The 20,050-nt window shown below is 38.6% G+C and overlaps 1 protein-coding gene across 2 annotated transcripts in view; it reads left to right on the plus strand.

Annotated features, from left to right (window-relative positions):
- The window catches only part of EEFSEC (eukaryotic elongation factor, selenocysteine-tRNA specific), a 167,420-nt gene that overhangs the window by 35,761 nt on the left and 111,609 nt on the right, over positions 1-20,050 (plus strand). For both annotated transcript variants that reach the window (XR_013346683.1, XM_077822239.1), the window contains exons 2-3: positions 9,933-10,140; positions 17,390-17,486. Coding sequence is in view for 1 of the 2 variants with exons in the window: in XM_077822239.1 (XP_077678365.1) it covers positions 9,933-10,140; positions 17,390-17,486 (305 nt within the window). In the remaining variant the exon portion in view is untranslated. The remainder of the gene's footprint in view (positions 1-9,932; positions 10,141-17,389; positions 17,487-20,050) is intronic.

Genomic DNA, 20,050 nt, shown 5'->3' on the forward strand with positions numbered 1-20,050 from the left:
ACATACAACTGACGTGCAGTGGAGAGAATTGACTTTCTTAGGTCCTGATCCCACAATTAGTTGTGCATGGGTGAACAGCTGCGTCTTTACAGAACCCCATTGATTTCACTGAGGTCTTTGAGCATGGACCATCAACATGCAACAAACTGTATGAGCAGAGCCTTAATCTGTGAGTTTGTTTATATCCGTGGTTCTCAAACTATTGTACTGGTGACCCGTTTCACATAGGAAGCCTCTGAGTGCGACCCCCCCCCCTTTAAAAATTAAAAACACTTGTTTATATATTTAACACCATTATAAATGCTGGAGGCAAAGCAGGGTTTGGGGTGGAGGCTGACTGCTTGTGACCCTCCATGAAATAACCTTGCGACCCCCAGTTTGAGTACCCGTGGCTTATATGGAGATCTATAACAGCATATGTGGTCAAGACCTGGATGGATTTGCTTCTTGTGAGAGATGGGCTGTTCCCTCTGTACTGCAATAGAAGTCATAAAGACTGATCCATGTGTTGTGTGCAGATAACAGAGTATTTTTACAATAGACTGGATCGTAGCAGCATTCTACAACAAATGTGTATTTAAGAAATTTAGTTTTATTTCTGCTCTAGCACCTTTGCCTAGGAATGCAAGACACCAGCATATAGCAGTTGTAGGGACTAGCCTTCAGCCTTCCACTTTCTTTAAACTGCAGTACAAAAAATCAACAACACATTGTTTTGTTATAGTAGGGTTGGAATCAAGTCCAGTGTATTATTTTAAAACTTAATGAGTTTGAAAATGTGTTTTATTGGGGGTGGATTCTCCTGGCTGCTGGGTTAAATTACTATTTAATTCTATTTCTTTTCTGGTCTCTTATGCTTAGAACCCTAAATGGGATTTCCTTTTTATTCATACTATACATCCAAAGAAATGACAATAAACAAAATAAATTAATAGAGGAACTGGAAGAGAGAAATTCAATTTGGTTTTTAAGATCACTAATTTTTTAAAAAAAATCTAAAAAAAACACAATGAGGTTTTTTTGGAGACATTGTCATTTTTAAAGTAGGTCACATATTTGGCTTACTAACCTTGACATTGTCCCGTTAAGAGACATACGTGACACAGAGTTGCTTCTGTCTTATATGGGCTAAGCACATCTCCTACCAGCTCAGCTAGTGGAAATTTTATTGTGGTTTACCAAGTAATGCTGCTGCCTATAGGTCGTCATGAGGATGTCTTTCTGGTGAGGCATTGAAATACTATCATGATGGGCAAGATATAAGAACTAGACAGATAAGAGTCTTAGCTTGGGTAATGTGTGGGATGCACAAATAAATCAAGTTATTAGATAAAGGTCTCTGCTGACTTGTGGAGTCCACTCTAATATCTGGTCGCTAGTTGGCTGGACACACACTGCTGGCTTCAGGGTCTCCCTGGCTGATATCTTTGGCTAAGTGCTCATTCTACAAGCTCCAAGTAATGGCAATAATAAATTATTACTTTTTTTTGCCAGCTATTCAGGTTTCCCCAAAGTTCTAAAGTAACTTTACTTTGCTAGGGATGTCTTGGATTTGGGTTTTTAAAGTAGGAATCAGATAATGTGTATCCCTAACTAAAGTCCTCATTTTAAGAGCATCTTTAAATAGCTGATCTCCTGTCAATCTGCTGATTATGGATGAATGCTGCTGCCTCCAAATTTAGCTTACACCGTTTTACTATTTTTTCTTCTCTGATACTTTGTTGCTAGCCTAGTTGCTTTTTCTTATCTCTGGCTGTCATCACAGAGACTTTTTTCACTAGTTATCTTCATTGTCAGTTATTTTTTCTGACTTAGTAAATGTCTGTTGCTTTATTTTATTGTTCTCGTTTGTTGTTTCTTATCTTGCAACATAATTCCCATCTTTCGTCAACCCTCCTCCCGCCCCCGTATGTCTTTAGGTGACAACTAGTTTCTATTTAATTTCTCTTATTAGAGGGCCGTGTCTTTGAGCAGTGTGTCATCACCAGAAGGATACACTCTCTAATAGTTGATTTACCATTTTCAGGCTAAGTGGGAAATTACTTCAGGAAGCCTTTTTGATATTCTTTCTGAATGTGCTTCAACATTTCTTTCAGAAAGTAATGGATGAAACAGTAAATGGAAGGCTGCGTACTTGTTCTGGAGGGGATCTCTTGATTTCCTCGGCTTAATTTTATAATTGATTCCCTCAGTATGGATGTAATAGTCACTGCTGCTTCCATATGTCTTGGTCTTCTGCATGTATCAGCTTCATTCAGATTAATTTCAAGTACCATTTGTCTTCGTATGTGGTTCTGAAGAACTCTCCTCTCTTTTAGATCACTTCTCTATGTACGACAATATCCTCTCAAAAACGAAAACAGTTCAGCTACTCTTTATTCCTTTTCCCCACAGAGCCTGTGGAAGATGTTCTCTCAAAAAATGATGCAGGTTTTGGGCAGGTTGGATTTGGTTTAAATCAAATTGAATTAAGGAAGACTCATTTAATCAAGGATTTCTACATAAAAGTGCATTCTTGTTTGTTGTTATAACCTTAATACATATTCTTCACAACTCAGAGAAAGATGTAGGTTTCATTTTTAGAAGGTACACACTATTCATTTTTAAAGTGATTATTCTGAAAACTTTTCAGATTAGTTTTACAGCTATATCAGAAAATGAATGATTGTTTTGGTTATTTCATTGACCAAAGGTAATTGAAGCAGATATTTATGAAGTCACTGGTTGGTGAACTATCTCCAGTTCAACGTATTAATCATAAATATTTGGAGGATATTCTTGCCATGCTGTATTAGGAGGAGAACATCACCAGACAGACATTTAAATTGTTTTATTTAACTAAAACAACAACGTTATGTATTCTGGATTTTTTTTTCTTCAACAGCAAACATATAATATTTTAACAAAACAAGCATATGAATTTTTGAATTTAAACATTCAAGATTTTTAAAATCAGGTTTGTTTTTGTTAAAATTGTTTTTAATTAAAATAGTTAAATGAAATATATTTTTTAAAAAAACAAAAATTAAATTGACTGTGTCACCAGGTCAACATGAGAAATTTAAAATACTGGCTTCTGCAGCTAACTCAGTGATCTTCACCTTCATATTCCTGTTTGTTCATAATCTGAAAAAATTTTCATAATCTGAAAAAGAAAAAGAAGCTTTCCTGTTTTTTCAGGTCCCAAATGATTTCTCAATTTGGAATGAATTAGTCCAAAGGAAGAAAATATTCTTTCTACGCCGACAGAAGAAGTTACTGCTGTTAAAAGTGAGATTATCACTTCAACAGTCTCTGAATCCAAGTGCTTAATTGATTTCCAGCAGTTCACTGGTATGACTTTCTTTAAAACATCATCAGCAAACATATATTTCTTGAATGGTTCTTATTCCCAAACTGGGTCTCTTTTACAGCCTGCTGCCATTATAGGTTTTCCCTTCTGGTGAGAGAATGGTATGGTAGATCTCAAATCAATGAAGGCTACTCTCAGAAAGACCTCAAGACTTCTGGAATATGCTACTCAAACAGTTTCACTTTTGTTTCTGCTGCCTGTCCCTCCCTTCTCACGTTTATCTCCAGACTTCTTCTCCTTGTCCAGATCTATTCCACCCCCAACAATCTTCTATTCATTGAACTTTTTGAAACTTGACACTTTTAGAGAGAGGTAAGGGATTGACTCTGTGTACACAAATTTGCAGAGGGACTGTAGGGTTGAGGTCTGTTATTTCTTACCTCTAGATATTTATTTATTTAAAAACATTTTTGCTGTTAACAAGCATGTTGTCTCTGAAGACCCAAATCCACAGTTTGAGAACTGCAAAACTAAGCATCTCTGATGGTATTTTCTAGACTGAGCACTGAGTCCCATTGGGTAGATAGAAAGATTAACCTAAATAATCTATGAAGAAGCCCATGGAACTCCATAAGATTGGGTCCCTAATCCATGAACTATTGGAACTCATTTACAAAACTTTTCTTAAACAGTACATGACTATATTGTCTCATACTATAGGATTAGAATTTATAATCCCTATTCCATGATGAGATATCTTTGAGCTATAATGTATCTTAATTAAAACTATCTTTAGATAGGTTTTTCCTCAAAAAGCATTTTATAAAAAAAATCCGATTTAAATAAAAAAAAATCCGATTTTTTTTTATTTAAAAAAAAATAGATTTTTGTCCACCCTGGTTTTGGGTGAGATATCATCACCTTGTTTATTTCTGTAATTGTTTTTGATGTCCATACTGCTGTATCATAGAATATCAGGGGTGGAAGGGACCTCATCTAGTCCAACCCCCTGCTCAAAGCAAGACCAATCCCCAATTTTTGCCCCAGATCCCTAAATGGCCCCCTCAAGGATTGAACTCACAACCCTGGGTTTAGCAGGCCAATGCTCAAACGTCTGAGCTATTGCAGTGATAATGTTCTCAATACCTGAATTAAAAGCTTTCTTCAAGTGAGATTCTATACATAGTAGTACATTTATATAGGTTCATCCTTACTTATGCTTTCCCTATTCCTGAAGTCCTGAGATACAGAGGAAAATAACACAGACATGTTTCAGTTCTTTTTGTTGACTGAAATACAACATTGTAGTGAGTTGGTTGCTTGGTGTTTTGAAGACCATTTAACCTGTAAACATGAGGCTGTTAGTTTCTAACATCTCCTTTCTTACCTGTAAGATATTTTTAAAGCAATACTGAAATTCAGTGAGATTGCATCTTTCCAGTATATGCAGCTTTGCCATTTTTGCTCCAAGTGAGCTTCTGATTTTCATGAGAAGTCTGGCTGTTATATTCACCTCCTGTGCATCTTAGCTGACTTTTCCAGATTACTCTACTCCAGTAGCTCTACATTTATGATCCACGGATTGCAAGTGGTATAAGTAGCCCTTCCACAGAATGAAACCAATTTGAGAATTAAGCAGAGGAGCACTAGGGAATAGATAAGAGAGGTGGGTCAGTGAGAAGATCTGTCCCTTTTGAAGTCATCCAAAGGGTGGGGAAAATTGGAAAACTACTGTTGTTGTTTGTTTGTTTGTTTATTATTTCTTTAGTTATAATATGATAGTGCCCAATGGGCCCATCAGCCTTAGGAACCATGTTGTGATAAGGACTGCACAAAGACATGTGAAGACATGGTCAATGCCTTGAGGAGTCTGCAGTCTAAATAAGTATGTTGGAGCCCTGTTCATCTTCACCTTTGTTCCATGATTGCTATGAAGATGTTGATGCTTGCCATTCTATCTAGGTACTCTCCCAAAAAGTGTGAACTGTCCTTTGTTCACGGGATACCTTCTCTTATACATTATTACTATTATTATATAACATTATTTATTTTATTAATTGAGCCCAATCAGCATGCTAACCACTGTATAGAACATAGAGGAGGCAAGGTCCCTGCTCCAGAGAGCTTACAGTATAATGAGACTAACACATTTTTACCATGTGTGTATAATTATATTTTTGTCAGGAAGTCTTGGATCAATATGTCATTTCTTGGATGCCCTATATGAGCTGTCTCCTTGGGTTATTCACTTGTCCCTCTTCTCTCTCTCTCTCTCTCTCTCTGTCTTCTCTTTGCCTTTAAGTTGTTCCTGGTAGACATTCTGCACCTGCTTCCCTAATCTGGACTGCTCTTGTCAATCATTTCATTATTATTAATGTTTTGTTATTTGTATTGTTGTAGTGGCTAGGCATCCCAATCAGGGCTGCATTGTGCTAGGTGCTGCTCATGTATGCGATGAAAAGACAGTTCCTGTCCCAAAGAGCTTTGTTGTGGCCACCTCCAGGGTAAAGCCAGATATCAAGAGGTTAAAGTGCTGTTTATACGTACAGCATTCTCTAAACAAACAGAAAAAAATTGTGTGCATTTATCTCTGATTAAAATCTTATATAAAAATATTGTATACAGGTTTGGCCTTTGGACCTGGTTAGTGGCCTTTGGACCTTCTGTGATGCAAAGATTATGCAACAGGGACCTAATGAATTTAACATTTTGGTGTTTCGCAATAGTCAGCCGAAACAATTCTTCTTGTACCTTGGTGTTTACACCCTTCAGCTGTCATCTGGCCAACCTTTACATATTTAATGTTCGTACTCGTTCCCATGAAAGTTGTTGGTTTATATTTGATGTAATTATTTTTATTTCATAATTTCATATTTTGACTGTGGTGCTGCTTTTGGTTTCTTAAATAAACCGCAACAGAAACCCTAGTGAGTCTTACATTTTAAGGGTTTCATATGTTAAAAAAAATTGTCTGGAGGTGCTAATAGATTAATTTTATTAATATTAATAATTAGCTAATAGATAAATATCACAATTAGTGGCATATGTAATGTTTACTTAAAGTTATTGAAATAAACTGCAATAAAATGTCATTAGGGTTACAACATAAATTAACATTTGTATATACACTGCACATGAAGGCTGCAGTGCAATCTTTATCTTTTGTCAGTGGGCTTAGATATTGTAGAACATATGGTGTCAAATTAGCCGCTGTTCTCAAAGGCAAGATTCTGATCTCAGTTACTCTGGTTTAAATCTGGACTAACTGAGATCAAAATTTGGCCTAGAGTGTCTCTAGAGACCCATATTTACCTTGTCATAGTAATTAGTTGGAAGAGGGTGAGCTAAAGCATACTGTGCAACCATCATTATGTTAATGGTTATATGTCTTAAATATAATGATAGCTAATAATGTTAAAATCAGCCAAGAAGTTAAGGTTAATGGTTCATTCACATTCATTCGAACAGGTATCAGCAATGTAGGAAGAGTATGTGTGCAATAAAGCTTCGTACAAAACATCCTTTCATTACAGTTGTAAAAACAAACCAACCTCCCCCTGCTGTGTGTGCTTAGAACTAGTGTTTTTAATTGTCAAATATTAACTAATTTAAAATATTTTTACCTTGCTTAAAGTACTGACACTTGTTCACATTCAGAACTATCTGCACACTTTTTCTTATTGTTAGATTTAAGCCATTTTGGCATGGAGTTTAGTGCCTCCAAGCCCCCTCCTGTTCCCTCAAAAATGCAGTTTAATGCTATTTTATACTGTAATTAAAAACTGCTTAAAGGAGTAAAACAATTTCTGCAATAACAAAACCAGAAAATGCATTTGGAGGGATAACATACGCTAAGCTTGCCTCATGCCATTTTTTAAATGATTAAGATACTGCATGAGAAAATGCTGTGCTAACTACACTGCTATGATAATGATCCTGCTGTAGCTTAAAAGGGGTCTTCATGCAGTATTACAAGATGAAAAGCTTTGATAGGTTGAAAGTAGTCATTTATAACTGTTAATTTTTGCTGCTGCAATTCCCACCCACTCACTCACCCATGAAATCCACTCTCAGAATGATTTCCTATCCTGAGTTCATGGGAATTACAAACAAGGCTGTCTGTTTCCATGTGATGGCTTATGATGAAAATTAAGCAAAAAAGTGTGGGTGAGAGGAGGAGACAGAAAAGGAACAATTTTGTCAATTTCTTATTCTTAACAAAAGTTTCAGGAAAATATTAGAAACACTAGAAACTGGAGTCCTGGGTACTGTAAATAGTGATGCTAGATTTGTCACATTAGTTTCTTTTAGCATTTTGTTATTCTTGAAAGACGTTTTGTAGATCACTGCAACTCTCTACTAGTTCAGCTTTAGACCTTTACCTTTTTAGATTGAGCTTTGCTATATTAAGGTCTGTTGCACATGGCTTTCTAGTGCTTCATTTACAACATGCTCCTCTGAAATAGCTTCTGAGTATGTGAGTGGCATTGATGCACATCTTTGTCTGCTTGACGATCAGTTATGTGTATCGATATCCTAGCAGGAAAGAGATAGAAGGGTCCTGAATGTGTGCGTAGTATGGTCCAGAGCAGTCCAGCCGTCAGAACCTTATCTGAAAACCAGTTTAGTCAATAATGGGAATCTTCACTTAATGATATTTAGAACTTGTGATACTACTACTAATAAAAATTGGAGGAAAAATGAGGCCACGAGAACTCTAGATAAATTTAGACTCAAAGTGAATTATATTCCTCTCAGTGAAGGAGTAGGGATGTGGGAAATCTGCCTGTATTTGTTCAGCTGTTGCAGAGATCTGAAGTGCACATACTGTACATGCTTTAATTCAAGGCAGAATGACAATATACTGTGGTGTTTAGTCAATTGCCTCAACATCAGAAAAGTATATAAATCAAGTGACTTGAAAAACTTGTTTTAATATATTTAGAATTGATTAAAATGACCATTTGGCGGTTTGAATGTTGGTATTCTTGGAAAAGCACTTCCTTCTATGCCAAGTTTTGGATGCCGGCAGAAGAGGACAAAGCTCAGCTCGCTAACTGAAGGGCAGAATGTTTCCTAAATCTCTCTCTTGTTCTGAAGTATCCTGTTAATGCAGATATTCCTGCACACCAGTCAAAAACTATTAGCCAGTCTTACCATAGAGCACCGAAAACTGTGTAACCATAATCTTTGTCAAATCGTGTAACTCTTTCATCTTCCCCTCCTCTCCTTTTTTGCTGCTTAACATCCAAACACAAAACTGTTAACGTCAGCACGTGGAAGAGGGAACGAACAAGATTACTGTTCCAGCAGGGGTTATTTCTTCACCTTAGTAGTAAGGTAGATGCAATTCTTCATCATCTTTTCATTCTCTTCTGTTCTTACAGTGAATCCTGCACATTCCTCTTTTGGCTGATGCTTCCCAGAATGTTGCTCCATAAAGTTCCAAAGGAGATCTTGAAAAGGGAAAATTAACCTATTTGAAGGATCCCAGTTTATCCTTGTTACCGTTGTAATAGTTTTTGGCCATCACTGATAGAATATTTTCACTGGTTTATTTGCTGGTGTTCTCCCTTCACACTTGCATTGAACCTTTTGCTCATTTTATAGATTTTGACCAAAATTTCAAACCTTGGTGCTTAAAGTTAGGCTTCTAAATCCATACTTAAATAAAAGTGGTTTGATTTTCAAAGGTTCTGAGCACACATGCAGCTCCCTTGATATCACTGTTTAAATGTCCCAAGCCAGTATTTTTATTTCAAACCTTTAAAGATGTCATGAGGGGAAGGTGGCAGATATATTTTTCTGCACTTTTAAATGAATACTGTCAAGTATTTCTGAACTTTCCATTTGTTTGTGCACACTTAGGAGCATGAAACATTTCTTTCCTCAGTGGTTTTGTTCTGTGACGTTTAAACTTCATTTTACTACTTTGGTCTAGGCTCCATAAGAATCACAGTAAAAACACTGTGACTTCATTTTCTTCTTTATGTAACAGCATCCTTAAAAATGTTAATATAGCTCTGCAAAGAGAGTTTCAGCTCTTTGGTTTTGTCTTCAAACAAATAATGAAACATAGATTACAATCAAAAGAGGATACTGAGAAATAATCATGTTAGTAATTATGGAAAGATCTAATAAAGACTCAGTATTATACTCCTGCAGTAAAATCTGTTTACCTTTGCAGCAGCATGAAATGTCTAACCCTGTTGCCCTCACTGTGGTGTGTGACCCCGTGTAAACAGTGTATATATGATCTCATTGTAGCATATTAATGTCTGTTTACAGTGTGTTACTGAATTAGCTGAGATGTGTGTCTTATGTCTGTGCTACAGTAAAGATCAGTTCTATAACAAATATATTGCCCAAGTCCTTAATGTGAGACTGTCACTATAGTACAAAAGGTAACTTTTTATTCTAACAACTTTGGATTTCTTTGTGTAATTCTACTGTATCTTGCAATTCCTTGAGTTTTCAAATGGCATTGACCATAAACATGCTTTGGCTTTTCACCTTGGCTTCATGTTTTATTTGTGTGAGTGTATACACATTATGGACAGTGTTTACAGAAACACACTTTAGAAAGAGGGTCTCTAACTCTTTCATACAGGTATGATACCGACATTGACTTTTCTTCCAGGTGCCCAGATTATTGATTTGATGATGCTCGTAATAGACGTGACAAAAGGGATGCAGACTCAGTCAGCAGAGTGCTTGGTGATTGGGCAAATTGCCTGCCAGAAGATGGTGGTGGTTCTGAACAAAATAGATCTTCTTCCAGAGGGAAAGAGACGAGCTGCCATTGAGAAGATGACGAAGAAAATGCAGAAGACTCTGGAAAATACAAAGTAAGTTACCAAAGATGTTCTTCTAATGTAACAAAGCTTTTTGTACACCTACCTACCTCTCAGAGATGCTTTCACATACACCTTGGTTAGACCAGACACTGGCATAAAGAGATCTATGTACGGATGCATAGAAAGGGGTAAAGGTGTGTCCCCCTCCTTCCTCCCCTCCACCCCCCCCGACCCCCAAGAAATTCAAACCCTGTCTTAAATTTTGTATCTGATCCCTGAGCAAGATTTTTAAAAGTGACTTTCGGTTGCTGTGATTTTTGGTGCCCAGTTTGAGACAACTCCAGAGGGTAGTTGCTCAAGTGGCTAGCACTGATCATAGCTAGTTGACATATTTTTAAATACAACTGTTTCTATCTACACTAGGTGCTAAGTGGTGTTTTAAAATGTGCCATTTGACGTATGTTAGTTGACACACCTCAGTTTCTCGGTGTAGACAAGAACTTTGTGAGTTCTGTGCTATTCTTTTGTGTTAATTTGCTGCACTCCCCTGCTGTGTGCTCCAGCTGCTCACTGTAGTCATTAAAGGTCTCATGGTGGCTGCTTTGTTCCTAAGGCCATGTCAACGATAAGGGGACTATAGAAGCATAGCTAAGGTGCTGTAGTTATGCTGGCCTAACCCCATAGTGTAGATTTAGGCTGAGCCTACACTGCCATTTTCAGTGCTAAAACTTTAGTTGTTCAAGGGTGTGAAAAAACATCTCCCTGAGCGGCAAAAGTTTTAGCGCTGAAAAGTGCCTGTGTAGACAGCGCTTTATCTCTGGGAGCTGTGCCCATTTGGGGTGGTTATTTTTTTTATCACCGGGAGAGCTCTCCCCCGGCAATAAAGCATGACTACACTGCCCATGTCACAGTGCTGTTGCATCCGCGCTGTAACATGGGCAATGTAGACATACCCTCAGACTACTAGGACAAAAAGGATTTTTCTGTTGCTGTAGGAACACAACCTTTGAGCAGACATGCCAAACCCGGAAAAAAAGCTCAGAAATTGGGCTTGTTTTTGGCTTAATTGGCTTGCGTGTTGCTTGTTGGCTAGTTTTTGCCTTGTAGCTTGTTGTTGGTTGTAGGTTGTTGCATCTTTTTTTTTTATCGGCTCCCGGCAAGTCAGAGGTAAGGTGGGGAGAGAGCCAGGGGTGCACAGCGGGCCCACCCACAGTCCCAGACTGCACGCTGTGGGGATCTAGTCACATAGAGTGTTGGGGTTCTTAGGGATTGGCTTGTTTTGGCCTTATTTTGAAATGGGATTAGCTTGATTTTTGGCTTGTTGTTAAAGTCAGGGTGCTTATTTACCACGTGAAAGTTGGCAATGATGCCTTTGAGTGATGGTAGATACTTTGATGGACGCATTCATCTGTTGACCTAGCTGCATCTACAATGGGGTCAGGTCGGCATAACTACATTGCTCAGATGTGTGGATTTTTCACACCCCTGGGCACTATAAGCTACCTTGCTCTAAATTTTAATTGTAGAGTCAGGTTCAGTGTAGTGCTGTGAGAAGCAAACCAGAATTAAGATACTTAATCAATTTAAAGGCTCCCTTCGAATTCAGCTCAGATGAAACAACAGAAGTGAAATCTCCTGGTTTAAAAAAAAAAAAAAAAATCTGCCCTTTGGTTTATGGGGTTGTAACACTTCCTGCAATCCGGGAATCTTGTCAGCTGCAGAGAGAGGGAGGAGAAATTAGGGTTTTTCCTGAATTGAAGGTGAGAAGTGTGATTGGTCTTAATGGGAAAAGAACAGTGTGATGGATGGCTTAATTGAGAATATGGAAGATGCATTTGAGATTGGGATTGTCAGTTTGGTACAATAAAAATAATACTTTTGAATTAAGTAACGTGTGTTGAGTGTTTTGAGATCCTCGAATACAAGTGCAGCCTCTCAACTCCCCTAGGGGTAAGGCTGCAAGATACTATCTCCTTTTTATAGATTAGGAAATTGAAGTACAGATGGGTGAAGTGTTTTGTCCAGGGTCATGCTGTGGAAAGAATTCTGACTGATACTTACCTAGCTGCTAAATCACATTTGTTCCCAACGGCAGGCGTAAGAGCAGAAGTAGAGTGGGCATTTGAAGGTGAGGATTTTACCAGTGCTAGAGGAGCCAGTGGAGCTTCGTTGTGTAAGTCACCTCATATTTAAGTTATTTTTAATGGCAGATTAGTGGCCCCGTGCAGCTGAACAATCTGAAAATCTTACTTTTTATCAACTTCTCTGTTCTTTAGTTTGTTTCCTTTTGATCAGTACAGCATAGAGTTCACTAGAGTGAAGTTTCCTCTTGTGTACATAGTACAGAGACAAAATTCTGCAACTTGTGACTCTCCTTCATAGTTGTTGATGGAGAGCCAAGGAATATAAAGCAACTTGTTTTCCCCTGTCATGTAGATTGAGAAACTCTCCATTTTTATTACTTTTTATGAGTGCAGATACCTGTAACTTGGTCTGAGATTGCTTAAACTTTTTAAATCCCCATCTCTGATCACACCAAATATATATATGAGGTTTTATTTAGCTGTGCCTTTTAGTTAATAAAATTCATTCATCAGATAAAATGATCACACTTACATGGCTGTTCCATAAGAATTCAGATTTGTTATTCACAGCTGAAGTGGCCATCAGACTGCAAAAATGAACAACTTAAACATAAAGGTTTAATTTTATCTCATAGTTTTTCTACAATTTTATTTACTTGCTGGAAAGGTTGACCCACTGCACATCTCTTATCTTGAAACAGAAATGAAAATAATATTTCAATTTTTACATATTTCTTATCGGAGAAACAGTTCTATTTGGTACAAATAAGTTAAATTTTGAGAAAGTAATGATTTATAATCGTTCATCTTTGCAAAAAGAAAAGGAGTACTTGTGGCACCTTAGAGATTAACCAATTTATTTGAGCATAAGCTTTCGTGAGCTACAGCTCACTTCATCGGATGCATACTGTGGAATGTGTAGAAGATCTTTTTATATACACACAAAGCGTGAAAAAATACCTCCTCCCATCCCACTCTCCTGCTGGTAATAGCTTATCTAAAGATAGCAGGAGAGTGGGGTGGGAGGAGGTATTTTTTCATGCTTTGTGTGTATATAAAAAGATCTTCTACACTTTCCACAGTATGCATCCGATGAAGTGAGCTGTAGCTCACGAAAGCTTATGCTCAAATAAATTGGTTAGTCTCTAAGGTGCCACAAGTACTCCTTTTCTTTTTGAGAATACAGATTAACCCGGCTGTTACTCTGAAACCCATCTTTGCAAACTAGTCAAAGGCTAGCAAAATGGCAAAATAGAGGTTCATTTTATTTTGCCTGAATGGAGATCATTACTCCTGCATGGCACTCTGGTCATAGGTTAAAGTTTGAGAACATACTGCAAATAAAGAGGAAAAAATACTTTTATAGTGACCTATTGTATGAGGATCAACACCTAATTGTCTGTGGAGTTTGGTTGTGGTCATACCTATATTCAGAAAGCTAAAATTATAAATATATTGGAAGGAAACTAGAGTGTCTTCTCATGGGTTCTTCTCTGCACTGAACGCACATATACCCTCTGAACCCAATCCTTTCTTAAGAGCTGGGGAACACAAATAGGCCTTGCAGAGCATACCCTGAAAGTTGGCTGATATTATCAAACTAAGGGGGAACTGAGTTCTAGAGTGAAACCTCTTACCTGCAGATGCTCTGTCTCCACCCCCTTGCTATTTAAGAAAAGGTCCTCTCAGCTGATCTGAACTGCTCTGGTTCTCCATGGAGATAGATGGTCTTTCATAATGTTTTAGTTGAAGTCATTTGAACTTCAGATCCCAGGGATGCTCGTATATCAGATGTCTGTTGTCTTTCCCACCCATAAAAGATTCAGCATTCGGACATCAGATCTGTTGTTTGTGAATTTTTAAAAGCATTGCTGACCTGGGCTTGTCCTAAAGTGCCAGCCCCACTGTGCAGCAGACATACTTTATTTCCTGACAGCCTCTTTCCCATCATCAACTCTGTGCTATCAAACGCAGACAATTTAAGCTGGTTTTGCATTTCCAAATGACTCTTACTTATGGGACACCACTGAGACCATTTGGCAGCCTGCCTTCTACCTCACATACTCATCTATAGTTACTGGGGGAAACCTCAGTTACTAAAATAGTGGTTCTGTCCATGCTATGGGTAAAGCCCTGTATCAACAACCAAATATAAAGTGTGGTTGCTAGTAAGGTTGCAACTATAGAGGGGACAGTGCTATAGACCCTGACAACAACAGATTACAGCTGCTGCCATATGACTTCAGTGCAATGGAGAAAGAGAAGAGGGATGGTAAGAATAGCTCTGTCATCCTTCTGCAGGTTTGGTGCTTTCAGAATTTGGCCTCATTTACAGTTGACCGTTCTGCAGATTGGCACCTAAAATCAATCAAAGCAAAAATATTTCACACCAGAAATCAAAATTAGTGTTGTGTTTTTTGTCTAGGTTCCTTGTCCGCACTAGCTTTTCTCTTTGTTTGGTGGAGACTAAGACACCACTTGCAATACGTTATTTGTGGTGGAGTAAAGTAGTTCTAATAGGGTCTCCTTATATTTGAATGTATTTCTAAAAGCAGCATGTGACGCCTCTAGCTTATGTTACATGGTGTTCTTGTGGAAAGAATGAGACACCTGGTTCAGCATTAATTTGTTTATTGCCCAAAAGTGTTTGGATAAAAATAACTGAATTTCCAAAAGCTTTATGGTTAATGGCTGGAATTCTCGGTGCATAATTTGATCATCCTTTGTCCCTGGGAGCCTCAGGCGTATGGCACATAAACAGAGAAAGTACCTTGTATACTGGATTAGTGTTTGATGACTTCTGCAGAGGGAGCACATTTAGTGATCGTTCTCTCTGTATCAGTGAGCTGTCTTTTCCCCCCTAGTTCTTGCCTTTTGAGATGAAAATCTAAAAGTTTAAGTTGGGAGAGGAGGAGAGCAAAAGGGATCCCATTCACTCTGATTTTGTGACCTGTCTCAATTGTACAGTAATTGAGTATTTATAAGAACTGAACACTTCCAGTATGTGAAGGTTTTTTCCTGCTCTTCTGCTTTTATCATATTTTACTGGCCATTGTGACTGTGTGGGGGTTGTTTTGGCTTTTTAAAAAGACTCTGGCCTATTTAAGGCCCTAGTCCTTAGGCAGGCAGGTTTTAATTTTGGTTCCTTTCAGAAGTTTTAAAAAAAATTAATTGTCAAAATGAGTTATTAGATGAGATAAACCAATACTTTGCATCTCACAAAAGGTATAATATTACAGATTCTTTTAGCTGTTAAGAAGAGCTCTATACGTTACAGGGTCAAAGAATAAAATTGGTTACAAAAGGAAGTCTTAAACTCCAGGATTGAACTGGGTGACTTAGTGGTCGTCTTTTAAGCTTTTCTCACTTGAGATGGCAAAACAAGGTGCCTGTTAAACAACCACTTACCTCTTCTTTCTAAAAAGAAAAGGAGTACTTGTGGCACCTTAGATACTAACAAATTTATTTGAGCATAAGCTTTCGTGAGCTACAGCTCACTTCATCGGATGCATTCAGTGGAAAATACAGTGGGGAGATTTATATACATAGAGAACATGAAACAGTGGGTATTACCATACACACTGTAACGAGAGTTTTAGAGTAGCAGCTGTGTTAGTCTGTATTTGCAAAAGAAAAGGAGTACTTGTGGCACCTTAGAGACTAACACATTTATTTGAGCACAAGCTTTCGTGAGCTACAGCTCACTTCATCGGATGCATAGATATGTGGACACAGTTGGCAATGGGCTTTGTTGCAAGGATAGGTTCCTGGGTTAGTGGTTCTGTTGTGTGGTTGCTGGTGAGTATTTGCAAATACATATCTATTCAGGGGACACCATCATAGGGCCTAATCACATAAGCCACACTGTCAGAGGCTCGTTCACCTGCACATCTACCAATGTGATATATATCATCATGTGCCAGCAATGCCCCTCTGCCATGTACATTGGTCAAACTGGACAGTCTTTGCGAAAAAGAATAAATGGACACAAATCAGACGTCAAGAATTATAACATTCAAAAACCAGTCGGAGAACACTTCAATCTCTTTGGTCACTCGATTACAGACCTAAAAGTTGCAATTCTTCAACAAAAAAACTTCAAAAACAGACTCCAACGAGAGACTGCCGAATTGGAATTAATTTGCAAACTGGATACAATTAACTTGGGCTTGAATAAAGACTGGGAGGGGATGGGTCATTACACAAAGTAAAACTATTTCCCCTTGTTTATTCCCCACCCCCACCCCCCGTTTCTAAGACGTTCTTGTCAACTGCTGGAAATGGTCCACCTTGATTATCACTACAAAAAGTTTTTCTCTCTCCTCCCCCGTCCCCCGGCTCTCCTGCTGGTAATAGCTCACCTTAAGTGATCACTCTTGTTACAGTGTGTGTGGTAACACCCATTGTTTCATGTTCTCTTCTATATATAAATTTCCCCACTGTATTTTCCACTGAATGCATCCGATGAAGTGAGCTGTAGCTCATGAAAGCTTATGCTCAAATAAATTTGTTAGTCTCTAAGGTGCCACAAGTACTCCTTTTCTTTTTGCGAATACAGACTAACACGGCTGCTACTCTGAAACTCTTCTTTCTAGTATGCTTTGATTACCAGTTAAATAGTTAATACTGTTGACATTTCCATTATAATCATTAGGCTTCAGAGTTCACATCCCCATATATGAGTAGAGACAAATCTCAACACTATGGTTTCGCGGTTTCTGTAGACTCAGTCAGACATCACTGCACTGTGTTACATTTGATTCACATTTTGAAGGTTGTCCTTGCAGTTATGACAGCTAGAGGTTTTTTTTTTTTTTTTTTTTTTTTTTTTTAACGAAAGTTTAGAATCTGGAGCACAAGATGGGAACCCTCCAGGAAGAAAGGTCCAGCTTACTGAGCCCTCCACAAGCTGGCCCAGTTTGACTCCTGCTTAAACTATAGCCTTCTGAGGCAAGCTGTAATCTTATTATTAGGGAAGTCAGACCAGAAACTACAATGAAGTAAAATTAACTGTTAAAGATTCAGTAGTAAATTCAGAGGCACAAATAATAGTACATTCTAGAAGCTGTCAATAATTCATTATTGCAGGACTAGATAAATCAATATCAAAGGCCATTTCCTCATATGGATTGTCAGATGAGCTTTTATTACCATGTTCTACTTGCAAGTGCAGGGGACTTGTGGTCTTATGGTGGGAAGCTCTTTTTCTCTTTTAGGTTCCAAGGGTGTCCTATTGCTGCTGTTGCAGCTAAGCCTGGTGGACCAGAAGCCCCAGAGACTGTGAATCCACTAGGTGTTTCTGAACTAATTGAGGTAAATGTAATGAAAAAGCAAAACACTGTAAAATATGGCCCAGTTTCTTAAGTTCTTTGGTGTTTCTGTAATAATGTTTAATTCTAATGAGTTTATGTGATATTAATGTGGGGCGTTCTAAGCACTTCTTTAGGAATCCATTCTAATTGAACAAACAAGTCAAGGCTGCTTGTCCCAAAAGGTGAATTGTTGTATCAGATTTTTTTCAGCAGCCCAGTGCCCATGAGTGAAGAACTGCCGTAAAGAACTAACATGCTCAGCCACAGTGGCAGTAACCAGCCACTAAGAAACTAGTACATGTTCAGTGGTGGAAGATTTTTGTTACGGTTAAGCAAAGAAGTTTCTTGTAAAATTGTGAGGGATTGTTAGGAGTAGTCAGTAAAATTAGTTTTAAAATTCTGCCATATCCCTGGAGAGTATCTTTTTATAATTACAGAAACAACTAAGTTTAACACCCTCTCCCCCCCACCCCCAAACATTTAGGTTGTAAACTCAATCACTCAGAAGTTAGGAAATTTAGACAATCTTAGTTTGGCTCCCTTTGGTGTATCCATTATGATACAGTCATTAATTACATGATCAATTTTTTTTTCCACATGAGCACTGCCTCGTTCAGTGTGCAGGATGGATGGTACTCAGTTAACGAGCAGCATTTGAATATTTTATTTTCTCATCATTGTTCCATGTTCCTTATTTACTGGGCATTATTCAAACTTTGTTCTGACTACAGAATTATTCATTTCCTCATGGATTTTTCAAGGCACTTATCACTCTAGCATTTGAGTGCTTCACAGACATTAATGAATTTATTTTCACAACACCTTTGTGAGATGAGGGGGTAGTATTATTCCCATTTTATATATGGGGAGCTGAGGTTTAGAGAGATTAACTGTCTGCTGATTTTGGGTGCCCAATTTGAGATGTCTATAACCTGATTTTTCAGAGTACTTAGCATTATATAACATTTCATATGTTCATATCATTCGATCTCTCTCTGTCTCGTGCACACACATACACGCGCGCACCCCCCCCCAGCTGTGGAAAGCTTGGTTAAAGAGACTTGCCTAGTATTACATAGGAACTCTATGACAGAGGCAGGGATAGAATCCAGTTGTCCAGGGCAACATAAAACTGCCTTAACCATGAGACCATCCTTTCTCTTCCTGCACTCCCCTGCCTCCTTTACTAAACACTTTCCAACTTCTTCAACAAATGAAGCTGGGGTCATACAGACAACAGCCTCCTTCGCTACACCATGCTAATTCATTCCCACAGCACGGTCCTTCGTATGGCACTGAATGAGGCAGGGGTTCTATTATAAAAATATTTGATCATGCAGTTAAAGACTGTGTATAATGGATATGCAGAAGGGGGCTGAATTTAAGGCTGCACAGGAAACCTTAGTTTTGTCATTTTTCTAACTTTTGAGTGCTTGACTTTGCAACCTTAATAATGTTTTTTGACATTACTTTTTGTGAAGTTTCCCAGGTTTTTAAAAAAGCAGACTAAAAAACCCAAATTCCATTATATATTGTAATCTACATGGGTCATCAGCAGTGTTTGGAACCCTTTGATCCATCTCACAGATTTCTGCCACTTGACCTAATGGAGTAACTGGTAGCAATAATAGGTTGTCATTTTATGTGGACCAGCCCTGTGGAAATAAGGCACCCATTTTGCCAGTGGGTTTCCCAGCTATTTGCTGACGGCAGAGGAATGGTGAGCCTTGGGAATTTTGAGTTCCTCCATCCCCTTTAACCTGTTGCCTGTTTCCATCCTAATCCCGTCTCTTCCTTTCCCCTTGCTCCTCATTCCAGTCGTGTTCTCTTTGTGTTCCCAGTCTTAAGTCCTCAGGCTTCTCATCCTAGTTCTGGTCTCCTTGAGCAGCTAGTCTTAGTTTCCTTCTCCAGGCTCTTTACAGCCAAGTCCCAATCTCACCCTTCCCCCAGTTTCTCTCTGTCTGTTTCCCATCCCTCGTCCCAGTCTTCTTCTCACCCAAGCCCTCTTGCTTCTTGTCATATCTGGGTCCTTATCCTTTCTCTTCTGCCCCTTTCCCTCATTCACTGGTGCACAATCCCAGTCTCTTTACCCAATATGTCCTAGTGCCCCCTAACCCTTCCAGTTCTAGTCTCACTAGGTTCCGTGTCCCAATCTGTTTTTCCCTCTCCCCACCCCAGTTTTTGTCCCCTCTGTATTTGGGTCAGGTGGTTTTCTCCTCCATGCTGGCTGGATGCCAGGAGGGCATTATTAATAGTACAGAAGAGTCAGGCTTCTTTCTGGCAGTTCTGGTGCCTGCCTATACCCTAGCAGGGAGTTGCAATTACAGGAGAGTCCAGCTTTGCCCCTGTAGGCCTAGGCTTGAGCATGCTCATTTACTCTGGGGGCATGACACGTGCGCAGTCCAGGCATATGTAGGAGCTGTGAGGGGAATTTTAGCTGCTAAACTCTAAAGTCTTCTCAGCATATTTTTGAAGCTTATAATGTGACCAAATATGAATGGATTTTCACATGGACAACAAAAGGCACATCCCTGGCATATAGGCTACCCCCTGCCAAATTTCACA

Source organism: Eretmochelys imbricata, chromosome 7 (assembly GCF_965152235.1).
Source record: "Eretmochelys imbricata isolate rEreImb1 chromosome 7, rEreImb1.hap1, whole genome shotgun sequence".
Taxonomy (NCBI): domain Eukaryota; kingdom Metazoa; phylum Chordata; order Testudines; family Cheloniidae; genus Eretmochelys; species Eretmochelys imbricata.